The 18,403-nt window shown below is 46.5% G+C and overlaps 8 protein-coding genes across 8 annotated transcripts; 4 read left to right on the plus strand and 4 right to left on the minus strand.

Moving 5' to 3' along the window:
• Positions 1-1,747: 1,747 nt before the first annotated feature.
• Positions 1,748-3,107, plus strand: N7496_011451 (uncharacterized protein; the record flags this gene model as incomplete). The annotated part of the gene is made up of 3 exons (XM_056704364.1): positions 1,748-1,805; positions 2,325-2,630; positions 2,695-3,107. 3 exons carry the CDS (start codon positions 1,748-1,750, stop codon positions 3,105-3,107), a joined length of 777 nt encoding a protein of 258 aa, XP_056550324.1.
• A 927-nt stretch (positions 3,108-4,034) lies between these two features.
• On the minus strand, positions 4,035-4,970 carry N7496_011452 (alpha/beta hydrolase; the record flags this gene model as incomplete). Its single annotated transcript, XM_056704365.1, has 1 exon — positions 4,035-4,970. One exon carries the CDS (start codon positions 4,968-4,970, stop codon positions 4,035-4,037), a length of 936 nt encoding a protein of 311 aa, XP_056550325.1.
• A 1,224-nt stretch (positions 4,971-6,194) lies between these two features.
• N7496_011453 (uncharacterized protein) lies at positions 6,195-6,828 on the plus strand (the record flags this gene model as incomplete). Its single annotated transcript, XM_056704366.1, has 2 exons — positions 6,195-6,319; positions 6,372-6,828. The coding sequence occupies 2 exons, from the start codon at positions 6,195-6,197 to the stop codon at positions 6,826-6,828; spliced, it is 582 nt and encodes a 193-aa protein (XP_056550326.1).
• A 2,025-nt stretch (positions 6,829-8,853) lies between these two features.
• On the plus strand, positions 8,854-10,032 carry N7496_011454 (fungal specific transcription factor domain-containing protein; the record flags this gene model as incomplete). Its single annotated transcript, XM_056704367.1, has 6 exons — positions 8,854-8,868; positions 8,922-8,940; positions 8,996-9,190; positions 9,255-9,553; positions 9,603-9,651; positions 9,986-10,032. 6 exons carry the CDS (start codon positions 8,854-8,856, stop codon positions 10,030-10,032), a joined length of 624 nt encoding a protein of 207 aa, XP_056550327.1.
• A 1,214-nt stretch (positions 10,033-11,246) lies between these two features.
• On the plus strand, positions 11,247-12,299 carry N7496_011455 (fumarylacetoacetate hydrolase family protein; the record flags this gene model as incomplete). Its single annotated transcript, XM_056704368.1, has 3 exons — positions 11,247-11,561; positions 11,642-11,936; positions 12,001-12,299. The coding sequence occupies 3 exons, from the start codon at positions 11,247-11,249 to the stop codon at positions 12,297-12,299; spliced, it is 909 nt and encodes a 302-aa protein (XP_056550328.1).
• A 274-nt stretch (positions 12,300-12,573) lies between these two features.
• Positions 12,574-14,404, minus strand: N7496_011456 (uncharacterized protein; the record flags this gene model as incomplete). Its single annotated transcript, XM_056704369.1, has 5 exons — positions 12,574-13,097; positions 13,174-13,604; positions 13,665-13,711; positions 13,778-14,015; positions 14,088-14,404. The coding sequence occupies 5 exons, from the start codon at positions 14,402-14,404 to the stop codon at positions 12,574-12,576; spliced, it is 1,557 nt and encodes a 518-aa protein (XP_056550329.1).
• Positions 14,405-14,883: 479 nt separating this feature from the next.
• Positions 14,884-16,739, minus strand: N7496_011457 (FAD binding domain-containing protein; the record flags this gene model as incomplete). Its single annotated transcript, XM_056704370.1, has 2 exons — positions 14,884-16,339; positions 16,393-16,739. 2 exons carry the CDS (start codon positions 16,737-16,739, stop codon positions 14,884-14,886), a joined length of 1,803 nt encoding a protein of 600 aa, XP_056550330.1.
• Positions 16,740-17,364: 625 nt separating this feature from the next.
• N7496_011458 (Glyoxalase/Bleomycin resistance protein/Dihydroxybiphenyl dioxygenase) lies at positions 17,365-17,931 on the minus strand (the record flags this gene model as incomplete). Its single annotated transcript, XM_056704371.1, has 1 exon — positions 17,365-17,931. One exon carries the CDS (start codon positions 17,929-17,931, stop codon positions 17,365-17,367), a length of 567 nt encoding a protein of 188 aa, XP_056550331.1.
• Between the last annotated feature and the right edge of the window lie 472 nt (positions 17,932-18,403).

Genomic DNA, 18,403 nt, shown 5'->3' on the forward strand with positions numbered 1-18,403 from the left:
CGAATGAAAATGGTTTATTCACAATTAGAGTCATAACAAGCCCTTCAGCCCCAGCTAGCATGATAGAGCTATGGTAATAGAGCATGGCATGAGAATACGTGGCTCCTGTGCCATCCTTGTATAGTTCGTTGTCCTAGGATGTCGAGAATGAATGACCTGCCTGTTGCTCGATACCCCACCCTGACACGTCACTATCCATGTATGTAATAATAGACCAGCCTTCTAAGCGCCTTCCTTTTCTCAGTGACTCTTGAAAGAAACGTCAGTTTGTTGTCTGACACATTCTCGTTAGTCTTCTACTTTCCCTACCTCGAGCTTATCCTTCTTCCGTGTCTTGGGGATGAACGAATCAGTCACGTTTACGACCCAAGAGGCCCCATCGCAAATCGACAAAGACTATGACACGGTAACAGGCTACTTGAGCGCCCGGTCGAAGATATTCCAGACGTTGATGAGCGTACAAGATGCGGTCAGTAGATTCCAAACTCTAACTTTTCCTGTGTGAAATCACTGACCTTTCCGTAGGCGTGGAAGTGTTCCGAAGCAGATGAACATTACAAAACCCAGAGGGAACGCGCGAAATCGGCAAACAAAAAAGGGAAACAGAAATTTTACAAAATGATGACGAGCATCGGAAAAAAGATGAAGATGAAAGAGAAGATAATCCCTTTACTATCCAAGACAATAAATCTCGCGGCTCTCGATATTTGCATGGCACCGGGACGATATTCAGCAACGGTCTTGCAGTACAATCCTCTTGCCAAGATTTGGAAAATTCAGAAGGAGGGCCTGCTTAAGAGGTTCCCGAAGGTAGCAGGACTGATATGAGACTACATTTGTTTTACATTGTTAGTACGAAAGTATGGAGCTTCACTTGCTTTGCCAGTCCGTGGATCTCCCACTCGGCTATACTCAGATATATCGAGGTCAGGTATTGATATTTGTGCGCAAAGAATGAATACTGTGTTTGGCCCTGGATCAAGTATCACATCCATTATTATGAAAAGGCCATCTATGCTGTTATACTGCATGTAGCAGGAACGTATTGACCACTATTGAATGCTCCTCTTCACTCGATACCTCTAGAGACTTCAACTGATGGCTATAAGAACCACTATCTCTTATAGTCAGGAGCTCCCTACCAACACACAGTCGGGTAAGCGGTAGATCGTCCTGGTATGACGATCCTTTTCACGACTAGGGAAGTCTCCCATTATCCTCGCTGCCCGAGTCCTCGTCTGCTCCATCATCAGTCATTTGTCTGCACCATTTCGAACTATTGACCGGAGCCCGAATAGGATGTTTTTATGTTCTCATCTTGACCTTCTCCTTCACTCTCGTGGCCACGCTTGTGATCTTTGGTGGGAAATGGAAATCAAAACCAACAAGTACAATTCTGTAAGCCGTCGAATCTCGAAAGGCCAAATTCGAGGCGAACATACTGACCGAGCAGGTGATGCCTTCGAAATAACAACCCATGCAACCGCCACTACCAATTGACTGCCCTGGCGTTCGATTCTTTCCAGATATTTTGGCAATAACACATGTCGAGATGGCACGGCGCTCTTGCTGGCATAATTTGCATCTCTTTGACAGGTCATCAATCTGCAGCTCACGCTGTTGACCGATCATCGCAAGAAGTTTATTTGTGGGTTACGAGGCAGCTCTTTGTCCCGGGGAGCACTGGTCAATCTCAATCCCGGACAACAGGAAGGCGCAACGCAGCTTTCCGCAGTCCTGATATCGCATGTTGAGGCTTGAGGTATCAAATGAGAGTAAGGAAGGGTATCTTGTGCCACGAGCCAGTAGGTAAACTCGAAAAGGATTCTTGGTTATTTAATGAAGCCATAAGTCTGAAGGATAAAGGAGGGAGAGATGGTTGTACTTGTGTTGGGGAAGCGTTTTATGTCAATTGAGAACGACCGCGCGCTCCTAATTCGGAGAGGCAAATTCCTCTAAACAAACACTTTTTGGTGCTCTCCTCTCTTCCTCCTCTTTCTTACACCCGTGAAAGCAAAGGATTCTCCAGAACTTTCGTTCGGCAGACAACAAGTCTCGGATTTTTCTTCATCTACACCTTGATTCCTTTTGCTCAACGTCCCCCGCTTATTCTCTTCTCTTATCTTTTCTTCCTCTTCTCCTCCCTCTTCCCCTCACCTTCAGCCTAACCAGGGCTTTGGAGTTCGCACCCTCTCTATCAGTACCTTTTGCACCTCTCTGCGGACAAAGGCAAGGTGAGACCCCCTTCAATCATATATGTATAGTAGCATCATTTCTGACCCGCTGAGGACTTCAGGCAAGATATTCGACATAGACGCCAATAGGGAGCCCGAAGAGCAGGGACAAGAACGAGGATGACAAAGATGACAAGCAACCTACCAAGCGCCCACGACAGGAACTTGGCAAGAATCCCTCGGCGGCCGTTTCGAAATGGAATGATGGCCATTATCAAGTCAGCATGCTCACCGCTGTGACCAAATATGGCTACCATGGTACGCTCCTCGTTGGCAATGGAGGTCCCGAATGCAAGGCTATACAGATAGACCTGGCACAACTCACCCGAGAGAGTGATCCTACAGGCCACTTGATCCAATCCCTCAAGGCCATCAAAGCCACCAATTCAAACAGAGGTTGGCCAGGGCTCGGCGTGGTCAGAGGAGGAAAGGACCCGGAAATTTGATCTCTTAACTCAAGAGATCAATCTCTGCAAGTTCGAACTAAACGACCTAAGAGATGAGACGGCAGGGCAGGTGGCAAGACTTACAGATCGGGTGGCTCCGCACGAAACTGCGGTAAGTGCAAGCGAACCACCGAAGCTGGAGAGCACTCAACAGGGCTTATCATACTTTGTCCCTCATGATTCTGAAACCCTTGAGCAAGAGTCTCCCAGTTCTTCGGGCAAGGCTTTGCAAGATACCGAAGCCAACCTAGAGGATTCCTCCGATGAGGACAACTCTTCGTCAACCGCGAGGATTCGAATGCTGCCTCTGGCCTGTTGGGTGCGGCCAGGGCAGTCAATGAGGATGTATGTCTCTCCTGATTTGTTGTCCCAAATTTTCCCTCGTCCGACGGAGCAAGACGCCGGCCCTTCGGACACAGATTCTTGATCATCGGGCGAACAAAAATGATGGACCGGAGCAATTGAGACTAGAAAGTGTCTTTTTCAGTCACCAGAGAGGTGCTCAACATGGTCTTCAGTAGTTGTTCAGACCTCGGCCTTGGCCGAGCTGGTGAATTCGAATGAACCTTTAATCAGTCATACCCGAAAAGAAGAATCAAGAAATATTACTAGGGCTCTTTGGAAAGGCAATTAAAAAGACATTCTGACAGATATTTAGAAATAGGGAAAGTTAAAGCGCGTTTAGCTAGGTCTTTCTTTCTATCCGTTATTCTAAATTCTTTTAAACTACCACTATACATACATACGCAGGGACAGCCGTCTGATATATCATGTTCTACTCATAAGGTACATCCCCAATTAGGCTTAGCGTTATGCCATGAGTACCATGTTTATGCAATTTTCTATTTGATCTACAAAGATCCTTCTTATATACCAGTATCGAAGGCAAATTACTATTACTAGGGATTTCCTTTTTAACATCTCTTTCAACACCCTACGGATGACTCCCCTAATGAAGTGTCAAGGAGTACGCTAAGCCACTTTTGTTCGGGCCGAGGCAATATCAATATCGAGTGTATTGTTCCGTGCGGGGCTAGCTTCATCCCCTGGGCCCCTGTCGGCGTTAAACTTTCAGACCGAATGAGGAGATATGAAAACAGGCCTGTCGTAGGATGTAGCAGGGTTCTGGCGAGTAATTGAGTGAAGCTGCGGATCGTAAACGACGCTTAACCGGGAATAGCACCGAAAACAATGGTAGCGAATGACGTGAAATTGTTAGGCTACTACCTGCGGGACTAATCTTCACGACCCCTCTCCCATAAGACGTAGTACTGTAGAAAATGGTAGTGATCCCACCCGCAGGAGAATCAGACTCTCCTCTTACTGCAGCACCGCGATCACTATTCTCTATAACTTACCCAGTAGAACGCAGTGATTTTGCCACGATACACTCAATCGCGAAAGCGAAGCATTTCATATACCAGGCCTGGCTTTGAAAGCCTAACTCCATGCAGTGCGGGGCCATGGGGATCATTTCGCACGTCACGTTCGGACTGTTTGGGAAGGCGGCCTTATATACGGCGAATGCATCCGCAGAACAGGTCCAGAGGCCATCGAATTCGCCCAATCCATAGAACAACGGAACCTTGACATTTGTGGAATAGTCCTTCCAATAACCAAGCCAGGTCGTGTTAATGTCCAGTATCTCGCCTTTGGGCACCGGTTGGTTCAGCTGCTCGGAAAATTGACGCATCTCGACCGGTGTGAGATTCATATGAGGGAGTTGCAACATCATGGCGTCTTTTGGTGTTACCTCAAATGAAACAAACTCGGCTGGTTCATCCAATAGACGTAACACGCCTTGCCTCGGACCTTCCTCAATCTCGCTGCCAATACCAGATGTTATAAGGCCTACCAACGGGTAATTCTCCAGGCCGGTGTAAGATCCAGCAGCAATCGTTGCCATCATTGCGCCGATCGAATGTGATAGCAGCACTATCGCTGACGCTTCTGCACGATCTGCAAAGGCTTGCCACAACGCAGGGAAGACCACTGAATTGAGGTACTTTCCTTGTGCTTGGGCATAGGTCGGTGCATTTTCAACGTCGGGAGCTGGCGTACTCGCTCCGTAGCCAGGTCGATCTATTGCGATGACTGGAATTTTCAAACAGCTTGACAGGTTGAATACGGATTGAGCTCCTTGAACGTCAAAGTACTGAGAGTCGTAGCTGCCACCGGGAATGCACACAATGAGAGGACGTGTCTGAACTGATTTGGAATCTCTTGGGGGAAAGGTATAGCGGCCGGATAGAATACCGCCATTTGGTAGAGAGAGTTTGAAAGGCTCCATAGTTTAGTGCAGTCGTCCTGGAGTGCCGTGGATAAGAAGAACGTAAAGAAAAGGAATTTGGGGCTTGCGTACCTGTTTATAATAATTGAAGTTGCGAGGGGTCGCTGCAACGTGTTTCGGAAATGGAGGACCCCACTGCCACCGGCTTATTTGGACCAAAATAATATATCCGATTGGCTCTATTGAAGTACTTATTCGTAAGACATCTATTTATTATGCCTACATGCCATATAGTCTCAGAATATCGCCATGGAAAGTTACCACAACCCAAAGAATAAACTTATATACTTTCTCTGGTCATGGCAGTTAAGATATCTACTTGCAGGATAGAAAGCCTGTTGATCACGAAGTCAAATTGTGACAAGACTGTTTCTTGAGGAGTTCGAAACCCACACCTCACAGTACCAATTAAAGTACAAGAGGGGCACGCCTGAGCTGAAAGGTTGTGTAGCCAGATGACGTAGCCTGCGGGCCTTAATCCTCCAGCTCCGCCACCGGAAGGGAGGTGGTTGACAGCCACGTGAATGGGGCAGATATACGATGATGAAAGTCTATGGACAGTATTTGAGAAGGCACAGGAATTAGACGTCCTTCTATATATTTACCCTTCTTTCGCAGCCAACAGGAAACATTACAAGGGAGAATATGATGATTCAATCTCTATGGCGCTAGGCGCATTAAGTGAGGATGGAATTCAGATACTGTATTGAGAATTTGAAGTATGTCTTATGTCCGAAAATGTCTGTGTCCACGGATTTTGTTGTATGGTGCAGTCATCAAATAGAATCGGGACCGAGCAAAACCGGTCTAGTATATTCTTCTACTCCGTTATTTTCAAATCATTAACTCCGGAAGTATGTCATTTATTTCCACCGTAAAGGGTGATCTTTACGCCTATTTCAGAGCTAGGCGTCGTTGTCATTTTGGCATTAAGAGTGTTGAGGGATCTGGGTGTATGACTACAGATTCAAATAGGGACATTCCCCCGTTTCTTTATTTGTAATGAAACTATCATGATGCGACAGATAGCTCGGCAACTTTCCCCAAGTCCCGTTCATCCGTTGTTCCGAGCTAATTTGGCGGAAAGCCTGTGGCTAGGGCTATAAGATAAATCCCGTCGCCTAGATCAAAAATCTCGGAGAAAACCATCCGGTAGTAGTGAACTCGCGCGATCATCATCTTTCCTTTTACTGAAAGACAATATAACACCACCAAAATTGCATCATGGCCGAGGCGCAGATCAAATCACTCCTTGTGCGCGAGCGCTACTACCGGGATACCTGCCAGTGGGAAAAGCTAAGGGCTTGCTACCATCCCGATGCGTCGAAAACGCGTATCGAAATTACCTGGTAAGACCCTGTCTATGACGAGCCGGCTACAATAATCTAAGACGGTTTCAAGGTTTCAAGGGGATATCGATGGATTCGTTAAAGGATCCAAAGGTATGGCTACAGATGGCACGGGCGCTGTTCATACCATCTGTCCCGTTGAGGTCCATCTTCACGGCAAGAAGGCTCTTTCGGAATCAACTGGGTCCATTTCCATCCGCTTCCAACACAACGGCGCGTTCTTTGATTGCGTCTCGTACACTCGATTTATTTCTCGACTCGAGTTCGTCGGGGATGAATGGAGGCTGCTTACTTTGGAGGCAATCTATGACCGCGACTTGATTACGCCTGTCATTCCCCAAGAGACGGCCGAGCTCCATTTGCCTCAAGACTCCAGGGAGAGCTATAGATGTATCTCCTGGGTTTTGTCACAGAAGGGATTTTCTATCAAACAAGATTTGCCTGGTATCGATGACTCTGCTTCGTGTGCACAATTAATGGAAGCTAGTTTCAAGTGGCTGGGAAAATGAAGCTTTGTCGAACCTCCCCAAAAAGTGCACATCCCATCGTTTGAGTAATTGAGTACCTGCTGAATTCACATGTCTACGTCGGTAGTTTTGAAGTTTCTCAATGTTGATATAGGATGGTGTAAATACAAGGGAAATCCGCGTGAATCTTGCAACGAAATTATTGTCACCGAGCTTTATGGAATCCACCTAGCGCAGTCTCTACAAGTACTCAGTCCTGAGATTATTAAGCGTTAAACGTCGTTTACCACCGCCGAAACAATCTAACTACTATACGCTCGAAATGTAGTAGATTTATCCTCGCCCGCCACACCGAGAATCATGATGGGGATCATGATGAGAGAAAATGGTGGAGGCTTTTTCGACAGAACGGGATAGTGACGCGGAAGGTCTATGAGAAGGAAGTGTATAAGAAAAAAGGAACGCGAAACTAATTTCAAGTGCCATAGGATCATAACTTGGACGTGCAATAATGCAGTGTATTGTCGGGATTGCCGAAAACGTTCGGGCCGAACGAAAAAGGCAGGCCCCACCCGCTAATTTCTCTTTTCGGTCTAGATGATCTTGAAAACACCGTTAGATCTTAAACTTGAGCATGCCTCGGTAGATATCGGTGGTAGGATCTCAAATCCCCTTGAAATGGGATGGTCGGTCCTAGGTGGTTTTTGTATCTTGTGGGGATGACCTTTCTGCTCTATTCCCGAGCATTTGTTTTACATTAATTGTAGTAGAGGATGGAGTATATCAGGAGGGAAGTGCACGTGATCCCTAGATCCCTACAATGACGATGCTTGTATTATTATATAGAGTCGAAAAAGAAAGCAACACTAATTATCTAGATATGTCATTACTGGCTATCATATTGAGACTTGTAAATGAAAGGAAGATTTCTCGTATCCTGTTTGAACGAAACCGGAGGGGTTGTGTACAGCAGGCAACCTCTAGATTGATTTCCAATCAATCTTGGTACACAGGGCCAGGAATTATCCAGTGCAATATTTTAGCTCACTACAAATACTATAGGCAACTATAGGATGCGGGACCAGCTCAATACAAAACCAAGATCCTCCAGATTATGCTCGTCTCTGGCCACGTGACCGTAGCTATGCGGCAATCTGCCATCCTGCGGGAAACAGTTCAACTTCGCCCCTTGTAAATCGTTTGTAGAGTAGCTAGGTTGAACCAAGTTGGTTTCAGCCCTCCACACATCCAATCTCTTTCTGTAGAGCAAGCACGCTGCACGAACAACCGCCATCCCGCGCAAAATCCCCCAATTCCTACGGCATAGAGGGGATCCTACGCATCACGTGGAGGGTTATACACCTAGAACGCTATTTCCCCGCATGATCTTTTACGTCTCTCCACAGCCACTCTACCTAGTCTTGTCATCTCAGTCATTCCAAATCCCCATGCCTCCAAATAGGGAACGCGTCAAGATATCACAGGCTTGCAGCCACTGTAGAGAAAAAAAAGGTGAAATGTTAGTTATGAAAGGAAGATTACCTGAAATGTACTAATCTTTTCTCCATAGGCGACGGTGCTGTCCCCTGTGGGAATTGCTTGGTATGCTAAGACTACAACCTATTCTTCTTGAGGAGATATCCTTACAAATGCTGGTTGTAGGACCGTGGGCACCACTGTGATTACCCGATTCTACAACGAAGAGGACGGAAAAGCAACGAAGAACGCACGATACACAGCTGTGCCAGCCCAACTGAGACGATCGAGCAGCCAAACGATTGGGGTGGGTGCAATGTGTTTTCCAACATAAAACCGACCGATCAGCCGTCCTTTGCAGTCGCTGAAATGAGGCAAGATCAAATACAGCCCGAGACAAATCTAAATGGGACCAGTCAAATTACTCCGAACATCACGGAGACGGCGGGATCGGTGGATCGGTTTCCAGTTCGGGGAACAGATGCTTCTCAAAGACTCACTAGAACTTTGACATGTGGAAATGATACAGAAAATATTCGTGGAAGGCCTCCGACTCCTCGAGAGTCCGAAATCGATCGAGAGGAGGCCACAATGGACCTCCAAGCTGTATGTTGATATTTTCAAACCTTGCGAGCTCGTCCTGCTGACTCGGGTCTTAGGTAAATTGGGAGCATCATGGTCGGTTATAGCCAATTTTCTCTGAAAACAGGCGCAATAATACTGACTAAAATAGGGCCCGGATCATGGCTGTCTATTTGTTCAACCCCAGGCGTACAATGGGTTTCTGCTAAAGCGTGCACCACTCGATTCCATGAAATTGCCCAGGGACTGGTCATGGGTTGGACCAAAAGATTGACGCTTACCTCAGACACAATTCGTGAACGATGCCCAGAGCCAGGAATTGAAAATGCTTGGAAATACGTTTCAGGTACGCGAACCCGTGTCATGAATTGCATCTACTCTAAGGCTATGTTAAAGCTGACTTATTAAAGCTTATTTTGAGAACTCGCGAGATAGTGTTTTCGGTGTTGTTCTCCGCTCCAGTTTCGAGAGTCGACTTCGTATCCATTTCCAGAATGCCAGTAGACCCGACGAGGACGTTGCTTGGTATGCTTTGCGGAATGCTGTGTATGCAATAGGGCGTCGAGTCGCGGCATCAATGGATGGAACTATGGACTTCGCAGAAATTCAGGCGGAGTCCTTGCGATTATTTCATAATGCCTTTTCCGTTTTTGCGGAGCTTCTATTTCGGCCCAGCGGTTTAATGGCCGTGCAGGCACTGGTTGTGATGGTATGTGTGCTTGAATACTTGATACCCCCATAACTAACTAGATGCCCAGACTTCCTTCGCCGAGCTTTTAGGAAGCCCAGCTGTCGAATACATGCTTTGTGCGTCGGCAGTTCGACTCGCACAATCAAAAGGTCTTCACCGACAGTCATCAAGGGCATGGAATCTTCCAAGGTCAGAGATGATACACAGAAATTGGGTATTTTGGGCCGCATATTGTTATGACAAGAATATTGCGTTGCGATCGGGCCGTCCATCGGTAAGTATTATGCTTTGGTTCTCTTTTCTTCCTTCTACGTTCCTTATCTCCAAGGGTTTCTAATCCGAGCTCAGGCGTTTGACGATGATGAAATAAGCTGCGAGATACCCAATGAGCTTCCTGATGGAAGCAGGTCGGATATTGAAGTAGTTACTGCTGCTATTGAGCATGCTCAGATCTGCGCAAAGATAAGCAAACAGCTTTTATCAGCCCGGGCATTTAACCAGTCACCTAAATTGCTCTTCGACATGATGGAAAAGTTGGAGGATAAGCTAAAAATATGGCGAAATTCTCTTCCGGAACATCTAACCATAGCCAAGCAGAACGATTACCGGTCGTCAAAGAACTCTTACCGATGCAGAGCAAACATTTTGCATTTACACTACTTATACTGGGGAAGTCTCATTGCTTTGAATGCAAATTTCCATTATCCTTGGATAAGTTCGTTGCTTGCCCGCCAAGAGCCAATTTTTGATGATCGAATGTTGAAAAGCTCGACTCGCGCTGCTGAAGCTTCACGACAAATATTGTCGACTCTGAAAGACACCGAGCTCGATATGTCGTCTTCCTCTCCGTGAGTATCTGCTATTCTACTCCCAGCCTGAAAATCAAGAGTAAATGCTGAGATGCCAGGCTTGTTTTTTACTTCCCCATGCTCGCGGTTATCAATCTTTTTATCTACATCCTCAAACTTCCAACGCTGGAGACAGTCGGATCGGACCTTGCGCTCCTAGACCTCGCGGCCGGTCATTTCGCAAAAGTTCATTTTCTCACGTCGTCACAAGTATCATTTACTTTTGCGAGAGAAATTGTCGGTCTGGCAAATAAAGCTGTACGGAGGGCGACGGCGGTAGCGCCTAGTAGCTCGAATCGTCCCAGCACTTATTCACCTGACTTTTTTTCAATAAATATGCCTGGAGAACCGGTAAGCCTTGAGATTTCTAATGATCCTTGTCGGATGTTGATTCCATTCTCTCCTCCCCAGGGCTCAGATTTTGCCTCGAATGTAAATTTCGAGGCCTTAAATACCCTCTCGACCGAATTCTTTGAAAATCTCTCGGCTGAAGGAGACATGATCATCTTTTGAAACGTCAGCTTGTACCTTTGGCTGTGACCTAAAATAGGCCTATCCTAAGGACTGATTTCCATACGCAGCCAAGTTACTTTTCTCTTGGTGACCCTGTTCATCGATTACAGTATTGGGGAAATAAGCGCTTTAATAAGCAGTATATCATATCCAAAATTTTCTCCGTCATTATGTTTGTAAACAGAAATAGTCGGACCGAGACTCGCCCGACCCAAATAGGAAATGATCCGCTCCGGCCAACAAGAAAAGAGCTCATTCTTCTTCCCATCTGTTGAAGACGCTGCAACGCTACTAAAATTCATTGAAGAGAAGTTTCAGAAAAACGTTTCTCAATTTTTTTTATTCTGAAAATGCGACCTTGGACACATTTGATACGCTTTGTTGCCTTCGAGGATGACCAAATCCATTTAGGTCAACTAGTCGACCCAACGCGTGATGTCGGCCTAGACTCTGTCAATGGAGTTCCCATCTATGCATTTAAAGTAGACGGAAATGTATACAATGGCAGGGTGACAGAAAATATTCTTCAAGTCCGCAAGGTTTGTCAGGCTCTATCTCAGAAGGCATTACATAGACTCAGTGTGTCACAGCTACTCTCACCTATTGTTCCAGAGGAGTGTCCCTACATTCGCTGCATTGGTCTCAATTACAAGCTTCATGCACTGGTATGCCATTACTCTATACCATAACTTGAGGGATTACTGGAATCCAGGGCTTAGGAGGGGGCCGCTAAGATCCAAAACAGGAGGCCGGCATGTCAATTCCCACCGTCCCAGCCCTTTTTTCGAAACCCCGTACCTCTATCGCCAATCCGTACCCAGGTACCATTAATATCCCAAAGATTGCCCAAGACAACTCAAGCGATTATGAGGCAGAGCTTGTCATTGTGATCGGAAAGTCAGCTCGGGACATTACCGCCGAACAGGCTCCTGGGTATATTCTTGGATACACCGCTGCCAACGATGTTTCAGCGCGAAATGAGCAGATGAAAACTCCAATGCCTTGCTTCTCCAAGGGCATGGACTCCAGCTGTCCATTGGGCAAGTCAAAAATCTCGAATGAAATGAAAATTATGGGAAAATCTAACATTCTTTACTTTACTAGGCCCTGTTTTGGTCTCCACGGCCATTATTTCTGATCCCCAAAACTTGAAAGTCGGCGCCATTTATAATAGCAGAACGGTTCAAGAGGGCCATACCAGTGACATGATTTTCGGAGTGTGCGAACTCATTGCCTATTTGTCCCAGGGGACTACCATTGAGCCTGGAACAATTATTCTGACTGGGACCCCGCCAGGAATTGGATACTTCCGGTCCCCTAGAATATTCCTTGGAGATGGAGATGAAATCCGAATTTATATTGAGAAAATTGGGTCCCTTATCAACAAAGTTCACTATGAGTAATGTTCGAATTCAATGTAACCTCGTCCCTGAGTTCTTTATTCACAGTTCACGGACGCTAGCTAGGGTCTTGCGCAGTCATCCAAGATATGAATAAATTGCTTCAACCATTGAGCTAGTTACAAGTAAAAATTGAGTAGGTTGGAGGAACGGAATTAACTTTTCTAGTGCAGAAGACACTTGTAGAAATTTCAACTAACTACATCATTTGATATCAGGTAGTAGCCCAGGCCCAAGGCAAGGATCCGTATTCTTTTGCAGCACTACGTACTCCGCCTTAATTTGTCTTGAAATTTAATTCGCCTCCCCAAGATCTCAACTGCTTACCACGGAATTGCAACAAAATGATCACTGGAAAGACAGCTGCACAAACAGCTGCTTGGGTCCCGAATGCCGCCTCTGCACCTACACGACTAATCCAGTCGACCTGAAAATAACTGATAATGAATCCCCCAGCAGTGCGTGAGAAATTGATCCACATCCCAACTTCACCACTGGCTTCCGGGTAGGAATTCAGCACATACATATTCACGCTGGCGGAGTTGATAATCATGCCGAAGGTGTAGAGCCCCCAACCCAGCGCGACTAGCATGTAATGGTAATGGCGTTGCAATGCAAAACCAACTATCACTAGACCGGAGAGCATAAATGGCATTGCGAGCCACACAATTATTAGCCGTGATTCGGGGTGAAATTGGCCTTCGTTTCGTCGGATGTAGAATTTTGCCAGCGCATCATGGAGCCAGCGGCCTAGGGTATATGCAATAATCGCTGCGACAACTGGAGCAAAATACATAAACCCTGCGAGATTATCGGTATATTAGCACAGGTCTGGCCTTGTATTGGAGTGTAAAAAGGAAAGAATGCTTAGAGGTACCTATCTGTTTAGGTCCAAATCCGTACAGGGAAGTAAGGAAGATGGGAAGCGTTGCGTTGATGGCGACGAGCCATGCAAAGATGCAGATGTAATAGAGGTTTGTGAGAAGAATAACTGGTTTCCCAAGAACAGCGAAAGACCGTGAAACGGCTTCCTTGAACGAGTTTCTCTGTGAGCGAGATCGCCATTGTTCAACGCCCATTAGCCGCAGCCACCGAGAGCTAGGGACTGGCTGCTCTGATGGTGGAACTAGGCGGTTGTAAAATGTTTCCTCGCCAAAGAGGACAACTCCCAGGAGAGCGAAGCCGGTCAGGATTGTATATATCCAGAATGGCCACCTCCAGGATAGGCTGATGGTCATAAATGATGCCAGAAGAGGGCCAAGAAAAGGAGAAAGAATCACACACGACTGCCAAAGATTGATCTTGCGCCTGAAATTGACCGGTTAGTTGAAAAAGATGCCTTGGCAGATAACAATCGGCTTGGCTTACGCGTGCTCATGAAGGAAAAACAGATCCTTAATAAACATCAAGCCGCCCTAAAGAACATCAAATAGCTCAGTCAGGTCGTTTCTGGGATCGCATTGATCTAGGTGGGGACTGACTCCTTGAGCAACTCCCGAGAAGAAACCGTTCATGACTCGCGGTATGAAGAATCCCATGAACCCATTCGAGCCAGCCTGACCAGCAGCTGTTGCAAAAGCAGCGACCATAAACCAGAAAAGCACCGGTAGACGACCGAAGTATGCGGAGAATATAACAGCAATAAGTCCACCCGCGCCTACCATAAATTGATTCCCAGATTGCGAATGATTGACTTCATTTAGCGAGTTTCCGTATTCCCTGAATTTTTATAAATGTTCATTGCCTTTTTCAACTTTGACATGTAGAGCTTTTGGAGGGTGGACTACTTACTCTGCTTGCTGTGCCAAGGTCGCAGCGCCAGTGACACTGCCATAGTCTGGCAAGAAAGAACACGCAATAACAATTGCAATCACGGCGTGTTTCTTGGCAAAGGTCCAATTCAACGGATCCAGGGAATTCTCTGAAGGTTGGGGCACTAGAACAATATGTCCGTTTGAAGTGAGTTTCAACCCTTCTGCTTTGCTTGACTCAGGGTCCAAAGAGACGCCTTTATCATCTCGAAGATTTGAGTTGTGTGAATCGGCGACATGATTCTCCAAGAAGTCTATGTGATGAGCGCAGCCTTCAAGTTTGGGGCTGGAGGCCATTTGGGCAAATTGTAATACTTCAGATTCTTGAGCTTTGTATGATTTCCATCTTATTGCGGGCAAAGGTCTCCTATTTATTCACATCAGATTACTACTGAGGTAGCAACCCAATGAGGAAAATACCCCGGACTTCTCATAACCCCGGATTTCCCATATTCCCCACAAACCTGATCCCGAACAGATCAAGTTTAGTTAAACCCTAAATTGCTAATGCTATGGGCAACAAAGCCCCGAGATAAGACTTCCGTTCTCTCGGCTCTTGCTACAGGCGCCCGTATTCGGCGAAGGCCTTCCTGACATGGTCGGAATTTTTGACATTCTTCTTCATGGCTTCAAGCAGACGCTAACGTACAAGAATTATCTGTTTTGGTTATCCAAAAGTGGCCCATATTAACAGCTGCATTTACAAAAGAAAAGATAGAGAGAAGATCTGTTACAAATCGGAGAAATAAATTTCTAAATAGCACAATCCACCTAGCTTAGAGTTTCGCTCTGGAATACTCCTCAGTATCCGCTCCCAGCAGCTGGTCCATCGCAACCTCAAACTCCTTACCGTCAAGACGGCTCTTGTAGATCGACCTCCAGGCTAACATGTTATCGGGACGAACAAGGATAGCGCCGCCGGGCTGAATGCCTTTCAGGCCATCCCATCGATCGTCATAGTCCCGGTAAAGGCATTTGTCACCAATCTGAGCCACGACAACTTCTACCCCACGATTCCTGAGAATATTCTTGGCGGCAATTGCCCAATCAGCTCCTTCGCTATCCGTGATCAAGGCAAACCCTGGGTTGTGTGGCACGAGGTCATGGGTAGATATGACGCTGTTTCCTGTCTCGATCCAAGCATGTGGAAGACGATGGCCAGGTTGTGTGGTCGGATGATACTTTAGACCCAGGGGGTCTCTTTTCATCGGGAGGCTTCCGTCCTGTAGAAGAAGACCTTTGGGGTATCTAAAACCAAGCTCGATTCCATGTGCACAGAATTCAATGGCCTGGCTGTCGATGATGCGCGCAACTTGAGCTCGGAAACTGTGCCCTTTATCACTATCTTCGAATAGGGTTTGAAAACGCAATTGGTTTGCTTCTCTTTCTCCCGGAATGAGTCCGAGGACAGTATTGATCACAGCGGAGTTACTGAACGTGAACAACCCCCAATCGCAGTTTATCTCGCCGACGGCGCGTCTTTCCGGCTCGTAGCTGTCCAAAATAGACTCACAGGCTTGCCCTTTGAGAACCAATGCCAGCTTCCAGGCAATATTGAGAGAGTCCTCGATGGCCGTATTGAGCCCTAAACCAGTCGTAGGCGGACGGCGGTTTCCCGCATCCCCGGCAAGAAACACTCGCCCCACCCGATACTTATCCGCGAGGACTTTTTCAATGGCCCAGTGACTTATCTTATGCACATCCATTTCTAGGTCAGGAATCTTCAACAGTTGGCGGATACGTGGAATCAAGGCTGCATCGTCGTGTCGATTTTGGTCATCCATGGCAAATCCACAATGGAACACCCATTCCTTAGAATGCCTGCCCCAATTCGGACCCATAGGAACAATTGCACCGCTCTCGAAGACAGTGGTACATTCGCCGTTGATGAAGTGGCAAGCAAAGTAGCGATCATCCCAGTACTCGGAGAGATCAGCGCTGAAGTGCACCGAAACCATATCAGCTATGTTGGTCAACCCTTCCATTTTGATGCCAAGCTTGGGGCCTATAGTCCTGCCTCCGTCTGCAGCAATCAAATATTTGCATCGATATGATCTTTCGAGTCCGGCTCCATCAGAGACTCTGGCGACGACGGAAGAGCCCTCGTCGGTGAAGTCCACCAACTGATGACCGAAGAAAATTTTGCCAGGGTTTCTCTTCTCCGCGATTTTTTTAAGTATCGGTTCTAGCCGAAATAGTGGGAGGTTCCCAGAGCGGAGCGGTGCGTCACGTCTATATATACGGTGAGCCTCAATATCTTTTGTGCTCAACATGGGTTGTCATACTTATAGGATTCCGCGAATTCAGTACCATCATTTCCACCGAAGCATTCAAATTTGGAGATAACCTGACGATCTAATGTGCCGGAGCCACCTAGTGAGGTTTGCCAGGCAACCTGACTCATGTGTCGTGGAGGACAAGTCTTCTGAAGAATTTCTTCCACCATATCATGATTGCGAAGTGTTTCCATCGTGCGCTGGTTCAGATAGTGCGCCTTTGGAAGGATCGAGGTGCCTGTATGCTTCTCAAGAAGGACGTGTTCGACACCATAATTGGACAGAAAGCTTGAAAGTGTCAACCCACAACCGCCGCCTCCGACGATGACAACGGGGGTTTCGATTTCCTCAGGCATGATGATAGAAATGAGTGATGAGGGACAAAAGATTTGAAGACAGAAATCGTGTGATGATTCACTTCTTGAAACCTTGAAGAAGACGCGTAAGACCGAGATATCAATTAAGAATTATAAAATTGACTTGAAATCGCGTGACAATAGATTGTAACAGCAAATTATTTCCTTTTTGGTGCGGAGAAATACAAATGTGGGGAAATCCGGGGCTCCGGGGTACCGGAGTTTTAAGAAACCCAGATTTATATCCATGTGAGAGGAAATGCGGGTTTGCTGCGGAGACCCAACCTTGGCAAACTCGGGCAATGCCGTATGACAAGCTGGTGTGGGGTGGACGTTCAACCTCGAGTTGAACCTCTTCAACTGAAGAGGAAGTAGGTGGTGATATTGTCATTCTTTCCAAGAAAATCAGCTTAATAGAGCTGAAGGCCGATCTTCCGTGAGACACTTATCCGCAACAGATATAAAGTAAAGTAATATTCTAGAGCGCAAATATTTGAAAATGGAATGCACTAGCATATATCAACTCAATATAACGCGCATTGTAGAAAATGTAATCAAATAAAATTGAACTCTTGAAGCCCTGGAACGTAGGTATGAAACATATAGTCTTCTGTTTCTCCAACCATCACACTGCTGCGGGAATATCATGTCGAATGCCAATCTCAACCCGTCTTTTCAAGGCTTTCTCAGCCGCACCAGCCTCTAGCTGTCGAAGCAGCTCGTTTGGATCAATATCTGTCCCGATCGGATTCTCCTGGAAGAATTTGGACGTCATGAACTCATTCGCCTCCTCGACCGTGTCAAAATTATCGACCTGAGTCTCAATAGCATTTCCATCCGGGTCTTTGTAGTAAACACTAGTCGTAGGGCCATGATTAACACACCAGGTTGGCTTGATGCCAAGCTTCTCTCTCAGCTCCCAGGCTTTGAGGAGACCCTGGAGTGTGCCGTAGGTAAAGGCCACATGATGAAGTCCGGCTGCAGTTGCCGAGTGAGGACCTGTGCCCGCGTCGTTTATAATAGCGACGCGGTGATGTTCATCGTCGTAGCGGAGGAAAGCAATGAAATCGTTCTCGAACACTCGCTCCGCACCCAGGAATCTGGACCAGAATTCCACCATAACCTTGATGTTGGCCGTTCGGAAGACGACGTGGGCTAGCCCACTGGGTCGAAGAATCGAAAGGTCTGACATAATGGAGATAATGCTGGTTTCGAATAGATGCTGTTTCATTCACTCCAGAATCTATGTGCGGGGAAGTTTTCGAGTGGGTTATTACTGGAATCTTATATGAGCAAGTTTAGTAAATCAGTCAAATCGCTTGTGTATGAGCTGAGAAATGACGTAAGGTAGTCTCCGCGCAATCCTCTTCTACAATGCCAGACAATTCGCGGACCAATTGAAAGATGTGATGTTGAATGGAGGGCCAATCGGGGAAAAATATTTTTGCGCTATTCCATTCTGGTTCGGAGACTAAGGATATTTACATGACAAATGTACCAGCCTAAGGGCGGTGGAAAGCAGTCATGTACATAAATGTGTCAGCAAGAAATAACCGTATAACTAGGCGAAGTGTCGATGGTGCCTTTTTGGTCTAGCGGTGTAATAACCCATACTCCATCCGATGATAGGCAAGTTTCAATTTACAATGTAGCAATTACGGCCG

The sequence above is a fragment of the Penicillium cataractarum genome, assembly GCF_028827025.1.
Source record: "Penicillium cataractarum strain IBT 29864 chromosome Unknown utg000009l, whole genome shotgun sequence".
Classification (NCBI taxonomy): Eukaryota; Fungi; Ascomycota; class Eurotiomycetes; order Eurotiales; family Aspergillaceae; genus Penicillium; species Penicillium cataractarum.